The 22,372-nt window shown below is 33.9% G+C and overlaps 1 protein-coding gene across 1 annotated transcript in view; it reads left to right on the top strand.

Annotated features, from left to right (window-relative positions):
• The first annotated feature begins 2,066 nt into the window (after positions 1-2,066).
• Positions 2,067-22,372, top strand: part of LOC106664312 (CUB and sushi domain-containing protein 3) — a 156,821-nt gene continuing 136,515 nt past the window's right edge. Inside the window, exon 1 of the mRNA XM_014389929.2 lies at positions 2,067-2,242. Coding sequence (XP_014245415.1) covers positions 2,158-2,242 — 85 coding nt within the window. The 5' untranslated portion in view covers positions 2,067-2,157. The remainder of the gene's footprint in view (positions 2,243-22,372) is intronic.

Raw genomic sequence — 22,372 nt, forward strand, 5'->3', positions numbered from 1 at the left:
CACATTTCCTACAGATGAGAACCTTTTCTTCTAACCCAATTACAAAACCCGAGATTCCCCATCCTCATACAGAGACCTAAGTCTCCTTCGAAATTTAGCCAAAATCTTCGAACGCCTCTTCCTCCAAAGACCAATTCCCTTATTCAGTCACAACATTATTTCCATCCTGCAATATAGTTTTAGATCCCTCCATTCTACTGTTCAAAAGGGCTTAAGAATGGTCGAAAATATATCATCCGCCCTAGCAAACAAGTTTATTGCTCAGTTGTTTGTCTGTATGCAAAATAAATTATACCCCGTTAGTGTATTGTTGAAAGGAGGTCTATCTTGCCCAGATCAGGTTCGAGGCCGAAGGATACCGCAACAAGAAGCCGGAGTGATGAGTTTTTTTTCCAAGAAGCCGGGAGTAAAATTCTAGATCTAAGATCTAGAATTGAGTACATGTATAATTAAAAATAACATAAAAATAAGTAAATGTCTAGATGTTTATCATGCTGGTTCCCGCAAGCAAGAGAGAAAAAATGCCCACCTATACTGTCCTCCTTATCTCCTTCCGACCTTTGCTCGCTTTAGGTCTTAATTTTTCATTTGTAAACCGATAGTTATAGTATCGTGTTCAGGAATTGCACCAATAACGATCTTCCACCTTTTAAAAGAACGATCGAATCAGTTGAACTAAACTAAGAGACTGAGAAAAGAACAAGCTAGAAAACTGCAATGCTGCAACCCCCCGCTTCCTAGCATACTTCCTCAACCTCTTTGGTTCTTTTGGTAAAAACAATCCGTCAATTGGTTAAAAAAAAGTTCATATCACAATATAAAAACATGAAAATATAACAGATGAGGTCGATACCAGCCCTTACAAACCGCCGCATTCTTAGTATCACTCCTGAAGAGCTTTTTTCGAATTTAAAAAAATCTCGTCGGATTTATGCTAGTTTGTTATAAAATCCTCTGATTTCAGGATTCAAGTAAGAATTTTGCTTATATACCTTACAATCAACGGGATAAATTAAAAAAAATCAATTTTTTGGCAATTTGGACATTTACGTGCAATATTATACAAGCGATTACTAATTATTTATCTGTTTAAATTATTTAAATTTATTTACACAGGCTATTTATTTTATCTATTATTGGTTATGTATTGATATTGCATTCAAAACTAACTTAAGTTTTTATTTTTTATTATTATTAATTTTTCCACCTTACCAATCCGTCAACCACGATTTTTTCTTTTCCTTCATCAATTTCTTTATCTTTGAAAAAAGTAATTAAAAAAGCAAATACACCAGTAAAAAGGATATTATTATATTAAATGGAGTATGTTTCGTGAAATTTTCTGCTCTAGGTTGGAAATAATAGTACAATCAGCATAGTAAGTTTTTCAACTCTGAAAAATTTTTTTTTAAGTAATGGCTACTAAAATGCTTATTTCACCACGTTTCCTAGTTTATTATTGATCACAACTTATTGGAAATTTAACGTAGTTTTCAATGGTACCAACGGATTTGCCCAAAACCTTGCAGTTTTGGAGTTATCATTGTTTATTTGAAGAAAGGTCGTGGAATCTTGAAAAATCAGAAAAAGTGAAATAACTCCGAAACTGTTTAGATTCAGACCATATTTAATTAGGACTTTTTGGTTCCATTTTGAATTTAGAATCTAGGGGCAAAATTTGTAACATGAGTTACCGTACACTTTGTATATGCATATTTATGTAAATAAGTTAAAATAAAATCTATTCTATTCTACAAGCTAAAGTGTTATTTACTTGAAATTGGGTTCTATTTGCCAATAACGAATTAAATGTGCACTGGTTTATGCGATCTTGGCCAAAAAAGGGGGAGAAAATGCAACTACGCTATTTCGCTTGTTAGAAACTAAGTTGAAAACGTTTAGTTGCAACAGCTCAAATCTGATCCGTTTAAAATGGCCAATGTAACACATTTATTTTGCCTTTTTTTCAAGTCTATGTCAATCGGCGGAGCCCGGAGGACGCCAAGTGGGCCGCAGGACTCTTGATGTGGAAGGGAGATCCCGTTATTGACGTCACCTTCGGTACCTTCCACCAGTTTTCCAGAGGTTCAGTCTTCGGCGAGCCTTGGTTGAGCCGGTTCCGGACAAGAAAAAATGTTACAGTGAGTGTCAAGTGCGATGTACGAGAAAATACGACGCCCGTCGGGGCGCAGCTTGAGGATTTGTCTGTTCGCCTTTATTTGGGGGATATCCGTTACACAAGGTACTTTAAACTTTACTTTTGTTAGCTTTTTTAAGTTCAAATGAAAATACCACACAAACTGATTTTTTTTCTCTCTCGAATGTATTTAATCACACCATCGAACTTTAGTCTAAAGTTATTCAATTTGTTTTGTCACATTCATTTAACCCCATAAATAACTTTTCAATTAATTAATATTTTAATTAAGGTTTTGATTGAGATAAAAAAAATCAGTGTCACAAGCGGGATTCGAACCCACGACCTTTTGCTAAATACGCCACTGCTCTATCACTTGAGCTATCGTGACTTCGATCCACTCGGACACCAACTTCCCATCTCAACACCACCTTTTGAATTTTCCCTCCTTTTTGCCATTTTTCAACCACGAAATCTAATAAATAAACCCATAAATAACATTTTACCACGACAAAATATTGCGATCACAAAGACTAAAGTAACTTTTATAGAACTATGTTTGTAACTAGCTCGGTTGTTATTGTTGCATTGGAAGGACCTCATAAAAAGCCGATCCGCCTTCACAAGTTTCGCCCACGCAGTGCCGTGAACCCGAATTGGAACAATCCCACTTTTCAAAAAAAAAAATCTTCAAATCGACACAGCAAAAATACTTTCTTACCCGACCGTTCAAACCACCGTTCTTTAGATTCCTGCGGGAAACGGGCGTGGACAGTGCCGATTGTAGAATTATCGACGCAGCATGCGTGCTCTACTTTTTTTGAAAAATCCTCGTTCTGCCCACAAAAACCGCAACAGTGGAAAACGTCCTTCGCATGGAAAAGTCCTTCCAAATGAAAAAATTCGTCGGATATGTTCGCCGAAGATGAAAAGCTACAGCGAAGATTATTAATATTCTTTATTATTAATCGCATTACAGGAATGTCCCAAATATTGAAGTCAATTTACATAATATATCAGACTAATCTAACATTACTTATATTCCAGATATTTACAAATCACCCTTTTAAACAAGTAAAACGACCCAAATATTTCTATATTTAACTTATGGCAAATTTCATTAAAAACTCTCTAAAAGTAATTGAGTGTCTCAATGTTAGCATACACAGTCCAGGGAAAATTCGCATACTTTTTTTAATCACATCTCAGAACTCGCAAAGGAACATATTTTCATGTACTTTGAGCAATGGTACTCAGTAGTCTCCATAAAAAAATGTACTCAAAATTGGCGCCACTATTACTCGAACTCGATTCATTGGAAGCCCATTTTAAATACCAGGAATTTCAAGAATCGACGTTGTCTCCTTTCGATACGGACCAGGCAATCATAAGCTCAAGGATACCAAAGCAAGGAACAAAATTCAACTATGCTTCTCACAAGGCTAATAAGCATTTAATGGCAGAATATTCCTAAAGCCTTAGCGTTTCTAATAAGGAAACCAAAATTTTTGTGAGACCAAAAAATAACTGATTCAATGTGATGAATAAAGGAATATTTATTGTCGAAAATTACCCCGAGGTCAGTTACGGTCGAAACTTTCTCCAATTCACACCCGTCTAAGAATTATGAAGACTGGTAAGGCTTTATTGACGAAACATCAAGAAGAGAATCTATCCAAGTCCTTTTGTAAAAGCCCATTATCTACTTGACCATTTACTACCAGATGCGATCCCTGGGGAACACGCGATGAAGCAATAAATGAACTTGAAATTCTACCCCTAAACTTAACCTTCATACATCAATCAGATAAGTAGGCCTTAATCGAACGAACCACCACTTCACCAAACTTGGATATAACAAGACTATGATCAACGGTAATAGGCTTTAGCGGTATGAGTGAGAAAAAAAGAGAAGTATAGAGGGTGTGAGTGAGTGAGAGAGATAGAGAGAGAAAAGAGAGAGGGAGTGAGTGAGTAAGTAAGTGAGTGAGTGGGTTAGTGAATGAATGAGATAGAGAAAGAAAAACGAGAGGGAGTGAGTAGGCCAGAATGATTGAGTGATTGAGAGATAGAGAGAAAAAAGAGAGAGGAAGTGAGTGAGTGAACGAGAAAGAAAAAGATAGAAAGAGAAAAGAGAGAGGGAATCAGTGAGGGCATGAGTGAGTGAGAGAGAAGAGATGGGGAGTGAGTGATTGAGAAAGATAACAAGAGAAAATAGAGAGGGAGTAAGCGAGTGAGTGAGAAAGTATTATTGAGCGAGTGAGAGATAGAGAGAAAAAAGAGAGAGGGAGTGAGAGATACAGACAGCAAACAGATCGAGAGAGAGAGTGTGAGTGAGAGATAGAGTGAGAAAAAAGAGAAAAGTGAGCGAGAGAGAGAGGGAGTGAGTGAGAGAGAGTGTGAGAGAGCGCGAGAGAGAGGGAGAGAGAGTGAGAGATAGAGTGAGAGAAAAGTGAGTAAGAGAAAAGAGAGAAAATTGAGTGAGAGAAAAGTGAGCGAGAGAGATAGAGATAGAAAAGAGAGAGAGAGGGAGTGAGTGAGAGAGTCAGACAGAGAGATAGAGAGAGAAAAGAGAGAAAAGTGAGTGAGAGAAAAGAGAGAAAAGTGAGTGAGAGAGATAGAGAGAGAGAAAAAAGAGAGAGAGGGAGTGACTGAGTAAAGGAGTGAGAGATACAGACAGCAAACAGATCGCGAGAGAGAGAGAGTGTGTGTGAGTGAGAGATAGAGTGAGAGAAAAGAGAAAAGTGAGCGAGAGAGACAGGGAGAGAGAGCGAGAGAGACAGAGAGAGAAAAAAAGGGAGCGAGAGAGAGAGAGAGAGAGAGCGAGAGAGAAGAGAGAAAGTGAGTGATTGAGTAAGTGAGCCAGAATGATTGAGCGAGTGAAAGATAGAGAGAGAAAAGAGAGAGGGAGTGAATGACTGAGTAAAGGAGTGAGAAATACAGACAGCTAACAGATCAAGAGAGAGAAAGAGTGTGTGTGAGTGAGAGAGGAGAGAGAAGTGAGCGAGAGAGACAGGGAGAGAGAGCGAGAGAGACAGAGAGAGAGAGAGAGAGAAAAAAAAAGGAGCGAGAGAGAGTGAGAAGAGAGAAAGTGAGTAATTGAGTAAGTGAGCCAGAATGATTGAGCGAGTGAAAGATAGAGAGAGAAAAGAGAGAGGGAGTGAATGACGGAGTAAGGGAGTGAGAGATAAAGAGAGCAAACAGATCGAGAGAGAGATAGTGAGTGAGAGAAACGAGAGAAAAGTGAGCGCGAGCGAGAGAGAGAGAAGAGAAAATGAGTGATTGAGTGAGTGAAACAGAATGATTGATTCAGTGAGAGAGAGTGCTATTATTATTAATTTCAAATTAGAAATATTAACCTCTAGACCTTGGTCTGACTTCTAGACAAGATGCACTACTTTTAACAATGATTCATCAATGGAGAAGGCGATGATGTCAAGTTTGACATTTCTCCTTGAATAAGTCGAGTAAGATTGATCTATTCCTCTCTCTCACAAGAAATTAGACCAGTCACGAAAAATTTTATCCAATGAATTTTTTCGTATTCAAAAATGTTCTACTTATTTGTATAAATAATTTCACATATAATTTTCATGATTCAAAAAAGGCCAACAATCAAATTATATTGGCACTGTATAGTGCTTTACACACTTACTTCCGTTTCGACGGTGTAATTTTGGTCTCGTTTTCCCACCCCGGAAGTTCGTAAATCAACGAAACGGTGGATGCAGCCAGCAACATGTTACGTTACGCAGCTACGCAGCCGTCAGTCTTTTCGACCTAGTAACATCCGGTGGACGTCAGTGTTTGTTAATCACCAGTTTCACCAGGCTCGGTAACAATAAATTTAAAATTTGACGCCCAAATTGTAACGTCGACATTTATCAAATGATGTGTATTTTAAATAAAAATTGTCTGAAATATCAACCGTTATTTTAATCAACGATTTTTATGAAATAGGTGCTTAGGAACATTTTAAGATAAATAATTTCAAATTTGCGAGGAACTTTGTAAAAGAAGAGATGAAATGACAGTAATAAATCGTTATTGAAAAACAGTAGTCTAATTTAATGTTCTAATTTAATTAGGATAAAGTCTATGATGAGTATCTTCAAATCAGGAAGAACAAACACCCTAAGAAAAGACGTTTTGCATAGATACACAGCTGTTCTCAAACTAACGGCGTTTCTGCACACAGTGAAGATTCTGATGATGAAGGTACTGAGTTGACCGAAGGGCATTGGGATGTACGGAAAGAAAAACTTGTAATTGGCCATAGCCTCTGGATTTATTAATATGATGGGGATGAATATGATGATGAAAATGAGTATGCTACGAAGAGGGGTTTCGTATTCCCCAAGTAGGTTTTTGGGTTATTGCACATTTCTTAGTTACTATTCTTTCTAAACCTTTTCGATTTAATACCAATCAACAATGTGATATTTTTCAGTTCTAAAATTTAACAAATTGGTTTTAAAATGTTCTTGTTTCAATGTTTTTCAAAATAAACTTTTTGCTGAATCAAACAATGAGTGTCATACAAGACCAAAAGTAGCGACTAATATTTTTATGCCCAAAGTAAACAATAATTTTTACTTAATTAATCTTTTTATGTAAGGCTTTTGGTTGAAATGTAAAACCTAATGCAAAGCGGGATTCGAACCGACAACCTTTGGCTGAATACGCCGCTACTCTCTTTAATTTCAACCAAAAATCTTACATAAAAAGATTAATTAATTAAAAAAAGTAATTTGGTCAATGGACCACTAAATATAATGGATTTACTAATTTTTACTTTAATTTTTTTTAAATATTGTTTTTAGGTTTCTTTACAATCAAAAAATTAATTTTAATAAATTTAATTCTCATGATTTCAAAAAATTTATTACTGTAAAAATTTTAAATAAAAATTTTTGAACTTTCTCTGCGGTGTATTTGGCATCATATGACAATTATAGTATTCTTTAATTTTTATTTTTTCTTTATTTGAATTGCATTTTATTTTATTTTTGTTTTCTCTCTTCGTTATTTTTCTTTCGTTTATTTGGTCTTATACACCTTCTAAGTTCTTTTAATTTCATTTTTAGCAATTTTGTTCACTGAAGTAACTCCTGCGACATGTTACAAGCACTGCTTTTAAGTGACAGGCGAAAATGTGCAGTTTGGTTAAATGACTTACTTTTTATTTATTCTTTTATTATTTTATCCTTAAATTTTTATCTTACTGTATTACTGTACTTTTCGCAAATATAATTATTATTATTATTATTACAATTAATTAAGGTTTTTAGTTGAGATGAAAAAAAGTTAATGGCACGAGCGGGATTCGAACCCACGATCTTCGGCTAGATACGCCGCTGCTCTACCACTTGAGCTATCGTGACCTCGATCCACTCGGACACNCGAAATTAGTGAATTTAAAGAATTAATATTTAGTACACTTCACTAAAGCTCTCCGTCGCCATTTCAATTGTCGTCGAGAATCCAAACCGATTACACGACATTTGAAAAATGGCAAAAAGGAGGGAAAACTCATAAGGTGGGGTTGAGATGGGAAGTTGATGTCCGAGTGGATCAAGGTCACGATAGCTCAAGTGGTGGAGCAGCCGGCGTATCTAGCCGAAGATCGTGGGTTCGAATCCCGCTCATGCCATTGACTTTTTTTATCTCAACTAAAAACCTTAATTAATTGTAATGATTTAATTGTCAAGCGGACCACGAAATTAGTGAATTTAAATTATTATTATTACTATATACACCTAGTCATTCTTTCAGAAGTTCAGTTCTTTTTACCTGGTCTTTTTGGTACCCTAGGACCCGAGTATCCTAGACTCGATTAAGCGGTTGCTTGGTATTCGAGGATGGCAGTTTCCTGCTTATCATAACCTATAAAATGACCTCATCTTTGAACATACACATGTTGGGTAGGTACTCGAATGCCGTTGAACAGTATAGAGCCTTATCACCTTTATCAAATTGTAGCAATGTGGTGGCCAGTTTTGGCGAGGGTATTTAACCATGAGCTGTTTTCTGTATGGTGTGGTTGGATTGTGTCTGAAAGGATGCGTTAAACGTCCAAGAAAGTTTCCTTGTTGTAACAAGCTTTAATAGGGTAAAAATTGATGTACTAAAATCTGAAGTGACGATCAGGTAAGATTTTAGGATTTTATAACCTAAACCCAAAGTGATTCTTTTTCATAATTCAATGATTTTGTACAGGCGTTTTAATAGGAGCTTCTGGAAATCTTTATTCATTACAGAAAACCATTTTTTTATTGATGTTTATAAAGATTTTAAAATTTTAAATTGAATCCTTTGTTTTATCCTACTCCATGACATAATGCCAATTTATGACGGATGCTCATCGTTTTTTTTCTCGTGGTTTATAGTAGAAAATTCCGTACTTTTAACCAAAAGGATTTTTCTCAGGGTCCTTGATGGTGGATACGACCATGGGTAACACGCTAAAAGGTTTTAATAGATTTAAAGTTAAAAGTAAGTATTGTTTGTATGTAAGATGCTGGTTGAGGTGAAAAAGTTAATGTGACGAGCGGGATTCGAACCCACGACCTTCGGCTGTTCATGGGTCCGAATCCCGCTCGTGACCCTAATTTTTCAATTCAACCAAGTCCTTACATGCAAAGAATAATTAATTGAAAGAAGTGATTTGGTCAATCTGACCAGTAAATATAATGGAGTTAAAAGTAAGATCTTTTCCTATAAAAAAACATCGATAACGTCGATTATTCCTCAATTCTGGAACTATTAACTTTCGATCAGAATGCGAGAAAATGTTATAACCACTAGATTTCCAACTTCAACTTGGTTGTGTAATTGTCTTTTTTTGTACCTTTTGCCTTACATTTTTTCCTGCTGCGACCTGTGACCGTGCAGCCCGGATTAGACCGGTTATCCTCTCAGTTTCGCCCAATTGCACCTGTAGAAAGAGAAAACTGGCTGTTCTATTCCAAAGATCTTTGTATTATTGACTTCTTTTTTTTCCCCTTCAAAAGTGCTATAAATCGCTGTGGTCATTTAGCGATTTTTCGATCGAGAAAGCCCGAACTGTTAAAAAATATGTGGAACCAAAGCATGGAACAATTAGGACCGCTTTCATCCTCGCGGTATGACAAGAAGTCTATCGGCAAATTATTTGTAACTGAAAAAATTGCTCTAGTTGTCAAACTTTTAAGGATGTCTTAGCAATTTATTAACTTCAAGTACCACCACAATAATTTATACGGTTAAAGCGATAATGGATCTTCCTTAGGAAGCGGGACTACCGTGTCTTCTGAACACCACTGTGTCACACAAGTCCTTTATTTATTGCCCAGTCAGCTTTCCTTATAAGGCTATTGTTTTTCCCATTAAAGAAAATAATGTTGAAATATTATATTTAATATCTATTATTATAATAGTAAAGCAATTTTTAAAAGTTGCAAAATAAAAAATGAATCGTTGATTAAACCGTTTTAACTGAGTTTGAAAATTTGCCTGCCTTTTTTCCTGTTTAACATGTTTTTCTGACGAGTTTCTAAATAATTACGGAATGATTGTTAAGGAAGCAAATGCAACACTTTTTACTTCTTGTTTGGAAAAGGTGGAGGCCGACGGGTACAGCAATTTTGAACTTTTTGATAAGCGGGTGTATAATTTAACCGAATTAATATCGAAGATTAGGGCTTTGGCTGTCAAATTATAATTTGAAAGAATACCTGAAAACAATCAGATTTTATCCCGATGTATGAATTTTTAAGAGCCAAATAACTGTAGTTTTTCCTTCTAATTAACGCTTTTCAATTTCAAATTAAACCTTATTTTTTATTTCAAATTGACCCTTTTTAACTTCAAATTAACCATTTTTAGCTTCAAATTAACTTTTTTAACTGAAAATAATCGTTTTGAACTTCAAATTAAACATTTTTACCTAAAAATAATCGTTTTAAAATATAAATTAAGCTTTATTTAGCTAAAAATAAACGTTTTAAACTTTAAATTAGGCTTTTTTAACTAAAAATAAACGTTTTATACATCAAATTAAGCTTTTTTAACTAAAAATAATATTTATTCGGAAATCGTGAGATGCGGTCTGGTATGATGTAGGTTTCAGAAAAACATTTTCTTTGTCGTGCCAACGTTTCGATCTTTATTGAGGTCATCTTCAGGGCTGAAACCTACATCACATCAGACCGCATCTCACGATTTCTGAATAATTATCGATTAACGGTCACTAATCACCATACAAAATAAAAATAATAGTTTTAAACTTCAAATTAAGCTTTTTTTAAATTTAAATTGACCCTTTTTAACTTCAAATTAACCATTTTGAACGTCAAAGTAAACTTTTTTACCTAAAAATAATCGTTTTAAACTTTAAATTACGCTTATTCAACTAAAAATAATAGTTTTAAACTTCAAATTAAGCTTTTTTAAATTTAAAATTGACTCTTTTTAACTTCAAATTAACCATTTTGAACGTCAAAGTAAACTTTTTTACCCAAAAATAATCGTTTTAAACTTTAAATTACGCTTATTCAACTAAAAATAATCGTTTTAAACTTCAAATTAAGCTTTTTTAATTTCAGATTGATCCTTTTTAACTTCAAATTAACTTTTTTTAACTAAAAATAATCGTTTTGAACATTAAATTAAGTTTTCTTATCTAAAAATAATCGTTTTGAACATTAAATTAAGTTTTCTTATCTAAAAATAATCGTTTTAAACATTAAATTAAGCTTTTTTTAACTAAAAATAATCGTTTTAAACTTAAAATTAAGCTTTTTTAAATTTAAAATTGACCCTTTTTAACTTCAAATTAACCATTTTGAACGTCAAATTAACCTTTTTTACCTCAAAATAATCGTTTTAAACTTTAAATTAATCTTTTTTAACTAAAAATAATCGTTTTAAACTTCAAATTAAGCTTTTGTAATTTCAAATTAACTATTTTTAACTTCAATTGAACCCTTTCTAACTCCAAATTAACCTTTTTAACTTCAAACTCAGCTTTTCTAATTTGAAATTAATTAACTATTTTTAACTTCAATTGAATCCTTTCTAACTTGGAACTAACCTTTTAAACTTGAAACTAATTTTTTTAAACTTCAAAATTAGCTTATTTAACTTCAACTTAACTATTTTTTACTACAAATTACTATTTTTGCTTCAAATTTATTTTTAAAATCTTGAATTAATCGTTTTTTAATATCAAATTAACATTTTCTTTAAAGTACAAAAATTTGAGACGGTATGAAAATAAGCATGTATGGGAAATTTCTGGCACATTTAAGATTTTTTAAAAATATAATGGTCTCTTAAATACCATATGAAAATTAATTACAATTAAAATTTAATAATAATAATGTTTATTTAATAACAAAAAAATTTATACAAAACAAAAAAAAATTACCATTATACAGCATGGTGAACACCGTCTGTTTTTAAAAGTTATATATAATTAATCATAAAAACAAATGTGCCTTCTATTAATTCAGTTTTTTTGTAAATACACATTAATTACTTAATAAATCAATGATTTTTTTATTTAAAAATATCTCGAATTAATAGAAGAACCATTTATTTACTACATTTATTAACTGTTAATTTTAGTATTCATTAGTTTTCATTTGCTATTTTATAACAGAAACTTTTTCTGTTTTTTTATTCTTAAATTAAAATTTTATATTTATATTTTATATCTTATTTTTATATTTAATTATATAGCTTTTTTCATTTTGATTGTAATTAAATGTTATATGGCTTTCTACAAGACTAAATATTTTATTTTTAAAGAAAAATTGGCAAATATACAGAAAGTTTACTGTACATGCTTATATATTTTTTCATACCATCTTCAAAAAGTGTTTAACGCTTCAATGAAAGTTCATTTGAAGTAAAAGAAAAACAACTTTAATTTGAAGTCAAAAACAGTTAATTTGAAATTTTTAAAAACGTTAATTTGAAGGGAAAATGGTTAATTTCATGGAAAAAACTATAAACTATTCAACTTCTAAACACCATATATTACCTTAAAATAATTATACCTTGTCAATTAATTCATAAAGTTTACTCATAGGAAAAACTAATGCCATTTTATTGTTTTATTCGATCATGTACATATAATTAAAATTTGGTTGTTATGGTGTGAGAATTGTATAACAAAACCCGGGAAAGAGCATAAAAAATGATCTTTTTAGATTTGGTCTTTTTTAAACATAGTATGTATATAATATATTTACTATAATAAAAATATATGCAAATATTATTTTTGATATAAAAGTTGTCTGGTAATGATATTTTTAATTATTTGTTGTCTTGTAATAAGTAGGATATGATCGTAATTAGCATGAAACTTGATATAAGATACTACCTGATTGTTATTTAACATCTTCGACTCTATTGCACAATACTTTACAATTATATAATACGGAAATTAATTAATTTATAAACAGATTTATGCCGGGTTGGAACGCTTTTTCCTCTACGATCCCCCCTCTCTCTTCGCAGGAAGGCGCTTCGTTAGCTAATGTACAGCAAAAGGAGAATAGTTTAACATAGAATTATGTCTTACACAGCCCTTCATTAATATTTCGCCGACTTTTGAAATATTCATGTCGTTGTGGAGAATTTCTCACGTGCGACTGGGCTCTGGCTATTCGTACAATTTGCAAGAACCTGTGCTTTGTACTCTGTCTTACGAGCTGAAAAAAAATTTAAGATATTTTAAATGAAAATCAAGTTCAAATTAGAGAGTTAAAATTTTTTTAAATTTTTATAAGGGGCCGAATGGTTATGGCGACCGACGCTTGTTTGCTTTTCTGGGTTCAAATCCCGACACAAATCATGAGGTTTTTATTGGCGATAATATGAAAAATATAGGTTTTAGCTTTCTTGAGGCCAATAAAAAAAAAAATTTATTCAATTCAATCACCACAATAATTTATACAGTTAAAGTGATGGAAAACGGGACTTCCGTCACTTCTGAACACCACAGTGTCACACAAGTCCTTTATTTATTGCTCAGTCAGCTTTCCTTACAAGGATATTGTGTTTCCCATTAAAGGAAATAATAATAATGTTGAAATATTATATTTAATATTTATTATTATAATAGTAAATTTTAAAAAGTTTTTATATGTTCCAAAATAAAAAATGAATCGTACTGAAATCTTGATTAAACCGTATTAATTTTAAGTTTGAAAATTTTCCTGCCTTTTTACTCTGACTTACGAGCTGAAAGAAAATTTACGATATTTTAAAGCAAAATCGATTTCGAATTAGAGAGGGTTTAAAATCTTTTTAAGTTTTTTAGGTGGCCGAGTGGTTATGGCGAACGACTTGAATTTGCCGTGCTAGCAGTTCTGGGTTCAAATCCGACACAAATCGTGAAATTTTAATTGGCAGTAATATGTAAAACCTTTTCAATTAATTAAGGTTTTGGTTGAGATAAAAAGTCAGTGTCACGAGCGGGATTCGAACCCACGACCTTCGGCTAATACGCCGCTGTTCTACCACTTGAGTTATCGTGACTTCGATCCCCCCGTATACTAACTTCCCATCTCAACCCCACGTTTTGAATTTTCCCTCGTTTTTGGCATTTTTCAAGTTGGTAAGTTAGTGTCCGAGTGGATCGAAGTCGCTCAAGTGGTAGAGCAGCGGCGTATTTAGCCGAAGGTCGTGGGTTCGAATCTTGCTTGTGACACTGACTTTTTTATCTCAACCAAAACCTTAATTAATTGAAAAGAATTTATTTGGTCAAGCGGACCAAGAAAGCTAATAAAATAGAAAATAAAGTCAAAACCTTTCCAATAAAACAAAATTAAAAAGACCCTTTAAAAATAAAATCGAGCTAGCTCAGTGCCTATTCTAGTTAAATATGTAAAACGTAAGATTTTAGCCTACTTGACAGGAATTACTTTAGTTAGTAATGATTATTTGGAGATCGTGAGATGCGGTCTGGTGTGAAGTAGGCCCTGAAGATGATCTCAATAAAGATCGAAACGTCAGGGCCTACGTCACACCAGTCCGCATCTCACGATCTCCAAATAATCATTAACTATCGGTCACTAAACACCACACATTTTTACTTAGGAATTTTATTACGGTTAGTTTATTATGGTTCTGATTTTACCTTTTTAACAATAAAATCGCTAATATGCAAAAAATTGAACAAGTTTCAGTTTCCTGGTGAATTAAGGGGGGAAATTGAGCTCGTTAGCTGTCGTTAGACGTTACAGAAGTTAAATATACACGAGATCTTTGTTCAAAACGAAATCAACTTGTTCACCGAGCAGACGGCAGGTTGTCTGGCCTTGGTTTACAAGTTTGCCTTGATTGTGGACTGTTGCAGTTCCGAATCCTGTACGGCTCCGACGGTGAAAGCCAGCCCGAACCGGGCCAATGCCTCCATCGCCCATACGTTATACATATATGGTCCCAAAGGGTCGAGCCTCGTTGTTCGCACTCTGCAATTTCCATTCAAATGAAACGATAAATCGGTCTAATCGGAAACGAAAATAATCGATGGGATCCATAACAGATTCAAGAACAATGGGAACAACAAACGGACCCATAGCCCCTTTGTTATTGTTATTTTGTTATTAAACTGTTGTGAATGTGAACGTGTTTAGGAAACGAAACTTAGTCCCAAAGTAAAAAAAAGCTGTATTAAATCTAATCGCACTGTCAGGGGAAATGTTTAACTCAATAACTCCCACATAAGAAAAATTGTACACTGCAACACTTCTAATGACGTCATAGATTAATTTGTCTGTATGGTCGTTCCGAACAATTTGGTCTATCTAATCTTGCCGTTTTAGTAAGGAAAGGCTAAAATCATTAAAACCACCGGCAATTCCAGCTTTTCTAATTTACAATAAATTGTGTCTAGAGCCCCGGCTGCTGGCATATCAGGTTCCGTCAGTTGCCGAGGTCGGCCTCCAATAATCAACAGATAGGTCATTTAAGCCCCGACAAAATCATTTCCTAAATATAAACCCATTCACACTCTCACTCACTCTTAAATAGATTATTACTTTTTCATTTACCCAACTATTACATAACTAACATAATTGAGGGTTGTTGTGGCATTCGATATTCCACCATCTACACATTCACGCCAATAAATACAATCACTCTCAGCACACGCTAGGTACACCAAACTATCAGTTATTTTCAAGAATCGAAACAGAGGACCGAGATATTCGCCGTGCTCAAGCATAATTCTCATATCGGGTGGCATTGCAACACGCTCTCTATAGGGAATCAAGGAATTGCACCCTTCGATTAAGTGGGATACATCAAGGAATCTTTCTCTGCATGCCATAAATACCCAACATCTAAAAATCTCGATATGTTTTTAAACTTTTTGACCTTAGCCTAGATTTTGTTTATACATCCGTTATTTAATTCGTAAAACAGCAAAATCTCACTGGCACTCCCAACACGACACGCAAGAATAGCACAATTACACAGAAGACAAAAACTTTGAGTGAGTACAAATACTTTGATTGAATATAAAAAATATATTTTGCATTGTATAAATTCACTTTTCCACATCCTAAATGTATTTGTTAAATCTAAACAATGTTTGTAAATCCCAGGCCCTGAAGATGATCTCAATAAAGATCGAAACGTTGGCACGATAAAGAAAATGTTTTTCTGAAACCTACATCACACCCGACCGCATCTCACGATTTCTGAATAATTATTCGTTATTTATTAACATATTTAAACATTATTGCATACCCATAGGATTTGTTCTTACAAGATTTGGTACAAACTTACCAAAATTATGAATTTAAAGATTACGAATAAGAGGTTGCACTGTAACAGAAGATAATGGACAGCAAATAACGGGAAAATGTTGTACTTCTGAGCCTTTTTAATTTATGTAAAACCAGATGTTATCGAAAAATACAGGAATCTAAGCTGTGCTACTCAGCTCGTGGTTTTTATTTTTTTTTATTTTTTTATTTTTTTAATTTTTAATTTTTTAATTTTTTTTTTTTTGAGAGAGAGAGAGTGCAAATCAAATTTTTATAATTAATCATATCCCGTTGGACTGTCACTGCAACTCCAAAACAATTCAAATTTTCTCATATTTCATGTTAAATTTTACAAAGTCAAAACCAACCGTAATCACACATAGAAAAAAGTGTTTTTCCTACGTTATTATTTTTTTCAAAAAATTAGGAGTGCTGTATTATATGAGATTTTTTCTTCTTTTTTGAAATCTGCTTGGTTTTGAACTTGCCTGGGTCACGAGCGAGAATAGGCGGACCAGGATTCAACAAAATCCATATCATCATTCGTGTTTTCTAAAAGTTATATCTCCTAATAAAATTAAATTATTTGTTTTTGACATTTTATATTTTAAAAATTAGTAATATACGATTGGACTATTATCACAGCAATTGAAATAATCTAAGTAAGCCCATGTTTCATGTTAAAATGTATAATGTCTAAACCGAGTTCACAACTAGGAAAAATTTGAATTTCCTGCCCAACTAATTTTGTCAGAAAAATGAAGATTTTTTGTGTATTGTGAGTTTTCTTTTTGAGATATGCGGGGTGGTGAGTCTTTAGTTTGCTTCCTTTTTCATCGTCCTGGCACACGAGCTTGGACAGGCGGGCCAGGATACAACAAAATCAATATTTCACTTGCGTTTTATAGCAGTCATATCTCTTAATAAAATCGAATAATTTGTTTTTCGCAGTTTACATTTTGAAAATTAATCATATCCGATTGGACTGTTATTAATTCAATTTAAAATGGTCAAAATCTTGTCCTTTTTCCTTCCTGGCACATGAACCACAAAATCCTTATTTTCATTTGTATTTTATAGCAGAGTCTTTTCTACAAGTAAAATAAAATAAACAGTAAATAATTTGAGAAATGGCCAAATTACAACATTAATATGGTCGTAATTAAAAAAATTAAAGCTTTATAAGTTGAAAGTTCTTTTTTTAAATATTTATAGTTTACGTGGTATTGTGTTAGTTTTAATACTTCAACTATTTTTGATTTATTTTATAATGGCAAAAAACCTGCCTTTCCTACGTAATAATTTTGTAAAAAATTAGGAATGCTGCATGCATTATGTGAGATTTTTTCTTATTTTTTGAAATTTGCGTGGTTTTGAATTTGCCTGGGTCACGTGCGAGGATAGGCGGACCAGGATACAACAAAATCAATATCACATGTTTATGGTAGTTATATCTCTTAATAAAATTAAATAATTTATTTGGAAATCGTGAGATGCAGTCTGGTGTGACGTAGGTTTCAGAAAAACATTTTTTTTTTATCGTGCCAACGTTTCGATCTTTGTTGATATCATCGTCAGAGCTCCAAGTGTTTGTTTTCTGCGTAATTTTCCCCTTCTTGCGTGTCGTGTTGAGAGTGGACCAACAAACACTTTGAGCTCTGAAGATGATCTCAATAAAGATCGAAACGTTGGCACGATAAAGAAAATGTTTTTCTGAAACCTACGTCACACCGGACGGCATCTCACGGTTTCTGAATAATCATAGCATAACGGTCACTAATGACCACACATTAAATAATTTGTTTTTCCCATTTTAGATTTTGAAAATTAATCATATCCGATTGAACTGTTATCAATTCAATCTAAAATGATCAAAATCGTCTTGTTTCATGTTGAAATGTATAAAGTCTAAACCGAGATCACAGCAAGGAAAAAACGTCTTTGATACTTAACTAATGAACCTGATCTTAAAGTTTGGTCCTTCGAACGTCCTGGTACCCGAGGCAAGGACAGGCGGACCAGGATAGAACTTATTTTCATTTGTATATTATAGCAGAGTCTTTTCTACAAGTAAAATAAAATAAATATTACATAATTAGAGAAATGGCCAAATTACAACATTAATATGGTGCTAATTAAAAAAAATTAACGCGTTATAAGTTGAAGGTTCTTTTTTTAAATATTTCAATATTTTATAGTTTACGTGGTATTGTGTTAGTTTTAATACTTCAACTATTTTTGATTTATTTTATAATGGCAAAAAACCTGTCTTTCCTACGTGTTGCCAAAAACTAGGCGTGCTGCATTATGTAAGATTTTTTCTTATTTTTTGAATTTTGCTTGGTTTTGAATTTGCCTGGGTCATGAGCGAGGATACAACAAAATCAATATCACATGTGTTTTATAGCAGTTATATCTCTTTATAAAATTAAATAATTTTATTCGGAAATCGTGAGATGCGGTCTGTGTGACGTAGGTTTCAGAAAAACATTTTCGTTATCGGGCCACGTTTCGATCTTTATTGAGATCATCTTCAGGGCTCAAACTGGACACTCTCAACACGACACGCAAGAATGGCACACTTACGCAGAAAACAAACACTTTGAGCCCTGAAGATGATTTCAGTAAAGATCGAAACGTGGGCACGATAAAGAAAATGTATTTCAGAAACCTACGACACACCAGACCGCATCTCACGATTTCCGAATAATCATAGACTAACGGTCACTAATCACCACCCACTAAATAATTTGTAAATTAATGCAATAAAAGTAATTATATCCGATTGAACTATTATCACTCCAATTTAAAATTATGAAAATCGTCTTATGTTTCATGTTAAAATGTATATAGTCTAAACCGAGATCACAGCAAGGAAAAAGTCTTTGTTTACTTAACTAATGAACCTGTTCTTAAAGTTTGGTCCTTCGAACGTCCTGATACCCGAGGCAAGGACAGGCGGACCAGGATACAACAGAATCCTTATTTCCATTTGTATATTATAGCAGAATCTTTTCTACAAGTAAAATAAAATAAACAGTCAAAAACTTGAGAAATGTCCAAATTACAAAATTAGTATGGTGGTAATTAAATAAAATTAACGCGTTATGAGTTAGAAGTTCTTTTTTTAAATATTTATAGTTTACGTGGTATTATGTCAGTTTTAATATTTTAACTATTTTTGAATTATTTTGTAATGGAAAAAACGTGTCTTTTGTACGTACTAATTTTGTCAAAAATTAGGGATGCTGTATAATGTGAGATTTTTTAATCTGCGAGGTTTTGAACTTGCCTGGATTACGAGCAATGATAGGCGGACCAGGATACAACAAAATCCATATAATTTGTGTTTTATAAAAGACATCTCCTAATAAACTTGAATAATTTGTTTTTCACATTTTAAATTTTGAAAATTAATCATATTCGCTTGGACTATTATCACTGCAATTGAAAACGATCTAAGTAGTGTCATGTTTTAGGTTAAAATCTACAAAGTCTAAACCGAGATCACAGCTAGGAAAAAGTCTTTGATACTTAACTAATGACCCTGATCTTGAAGTTTGGTCCTTTTTCGATCTTCCTGGCACATGAGCGAGGTCAGGCGGACCAGGATACAACAGAATCCTCATTTTCTTAATATTCCGTATTATGTTAGTTTTAATACGTTAACTATTTTTGATTTATTTTATAATGGAGTTGTTTAAACGAGATCCTTTCCTAAGAGCTATTTATTAATAGATACGTTGACTCTATCTTTTAATATAAAAACTGACGCTTTTCGGGCGTTCCATGAAAGGTATTTCCGTTCGGAAAATGAGAACAAACTGCCTTGTATTCATCGGTGTACAAATCCAGGGCTTCCGCAAGGCGGAAAGCTTTCGTCACCGCCGGATCGATGGGAACCTGGGCGGGCGAACTGGCCGAAAAAAAATGTATCGGGGAGGTTCTTGTGAGATATTTCACGGGAACAGGCCGAGACAATGTAAACCAGACAGACAGGTCCATATGGGAACTCTTGTGTCACAAAAACAACCCGGTTTCAAAAGCGACTGGACAATGGTATTGCAAACTCTTCTGTTCATGTTGGATTCCAAAGAAATTATACAACACGCAAAACAATAATTTTTGTACATGAAAGAAACGCCTCGCTTTATAAGGTTTTTAGTCTCTTTGGACAAATGTTACGTTTTTTTCAAAATGACTTCCAAAAAACCAGTCTAACGCGGAAAATCTGGCGTGGAAAATTATATTGTATGTAACAACTTAAGTGGGTATATTTTCCAATACCACTTAACTTTAAAAACTTGGGATTAATTTGAACTTAATTTTACAAAAAGTATCTTTAAAGCAAAGTATTGGCCAGATAGCTTGATTTCTATTGCTCTCACGATTTCGTTTTCTATACGTTTATACTCATAAAATAAAACCGTTCTCACGTTGTTCGTAATGAAACACTTTCACTGGTGAACAACTAATAAGATGGTGTAGCACTTTCTTCAGGTCAGGATCGACCATATGGTGTCCTACATTCAGTCGTGTAGCTTTTCTCCGCATCTGTAAATGTCAAAGCCAAGGATACGTTTCGCTTTGTCTTTAATCTAAGTGATTATTCCAAATCCCAGTCTCTCTTTCATTTCATTTTTTTTAATCCAAGTCCGACCCAGAATAGCCAGTTATAGTTGAATGTATTGAGATTAGATGAGTTTTTAATAAAAGAACTTTAATAAACCGCATTGTCCGGCTGGACACAAGGAAGCGTTAAGTCGAAAGGGGCTTGAAAGGAGAATAGGTCTCCAAAATATGTGCATAACTTCATTAGATTTCGTGGTCCGATTGACCAAATTTCAATTAATCTTTATGTAAGGTATGGATTGAGATCAAAAAGTCAGTGTCACGAGCGGGATTCGAACCAACGCTAAATACACTGCTGCTCTACCACCTCATTTCACCACTCGGTCACTGTTTCGTAGACGCCGGTGGGAGTGAGTATTGGATATCTACCCTCCAAGTCCGGCGTTACCAGGGATAGTTGCCGGCTGTTGCGTAAAGGACTTAAGGTTAAAAAAAATGAATAATTCGTTTGATGATTAAATTTATTAACTGACAATTTATGATAAAAATACGGAAACTAAAATCTGGCCAGAAACAAAACAAAGTTAACGAATATATAGAAATATAGAGAGTTGGTTATAAGAAAGTTAATACAAAAAATGGCAACGCTGAATTAAAAGAATAAAGACGTTCGTACGTCTTTTCGACTCACGACAGTGAAGATCAAACGATTTGACGCTTATCTTGGAGCTTGAGATTGGAGTCTGGGAGCCACTCGCCGGACGACGTCAAAGGTGCGTTCGTTCGTACCCGTAGAGAGCCAGAGAGGGACAGACTGGAGACCGCTGATGTACGTTCGTGCGTACGGGTTGAATCCTCGGGAGAGACTCACTGAACGCTGAAGACAGTTGTACTTCGTGCGAACAGTTCGAAAACCAGGCAGTGACTCACTCCTTTTACGAAGGATTGCTGAAAATTGACCTGTTTCTCCCTCCAGCGTCGTGATCGACAAATTTTCTGTTTTTATAGCTTTTTTAAAATGATAAATTTAAATAACAAATGACAAGATTTCCCAACCAACCATTAATAAATAAAAATATTTACTAACTTCCCACCTCATTTCATTTGTCGCCGAAAATCGAATAAATTACACATTTGAAAAATGGCAAAAAGGAGGAAAAATCCGAAAGGTGGGGTTGAGGTGGGAAGTTGCTGACCGAGTGGATCGAAGTCACGATAGCTCAAGTGGTAGAGCACCGGCGTTTTTAGCGGAAGGTCGTGGGTTCGAATCCCCTTCGTGACACTGGCTTTTTTATCTCAACCCATACCTTACATAAAGATTAATTAATTTAAAGATGTTTATTTGGTCAATCGAACCACGAAATCTAATGAATTTAATAAATTAAACGAAGTATATCTTCACTAAAGACCTCCGTGGCCATTTTGTTTGCCGTCGAGAATCAAATACCTTCCGCTCAATACGCCTCTGCTCTAACCACTTGAGTTATCGTGACTTCGATTCACTCGGAGACTAACTTCCCATCTTCATAAGTCGCTGAGAATCGAATCCTGATTACACAACATTTGAAAAATGGCAAAAAGGAGGGAAAATCCTAAAGGTTGAGTTGAGGTGGGAAATTAGTGACCGAGTGGATCGAAGTCACGATAGCTCAAGTGTGAGAGCAGCTGCGAATTTAGCCGAAGGTCGTGGGTTCGAATCCCGCTTTTTCATTTCAACCAAGACCTGTAAACAAAAAAAAAAATTAATCAAAAGTTCAAAATTTTTAAGTGTTTGTATAGTTTTTGGTTTCACGGCCGGTTCACTGACTTTTTTATCGCAACCCATACCTTACATAAATATTAATTAATTTAAAGATGTTTATTTGGTCAATCGGACCACGAAATCTAATGAATTTAA

The sequence above is a fragment of the Cimex lectularius genome, unplaced genomic scaffold (genome assembly GCF_000648675.2).
Source record: "Cimex lectularius strain Harlan isolate CLEC.00 unplaced genomic scaffold, Clec_2.1 scaffold1, whole genome shotgun sequence".
Classification (NCBI taxonomy): domain Eukaryota; kingdom Metazoa; phylum Arthropoda; class Insecta; order Hemiptera; family Cimicidae; genus Cimex; species Cimex lectularius.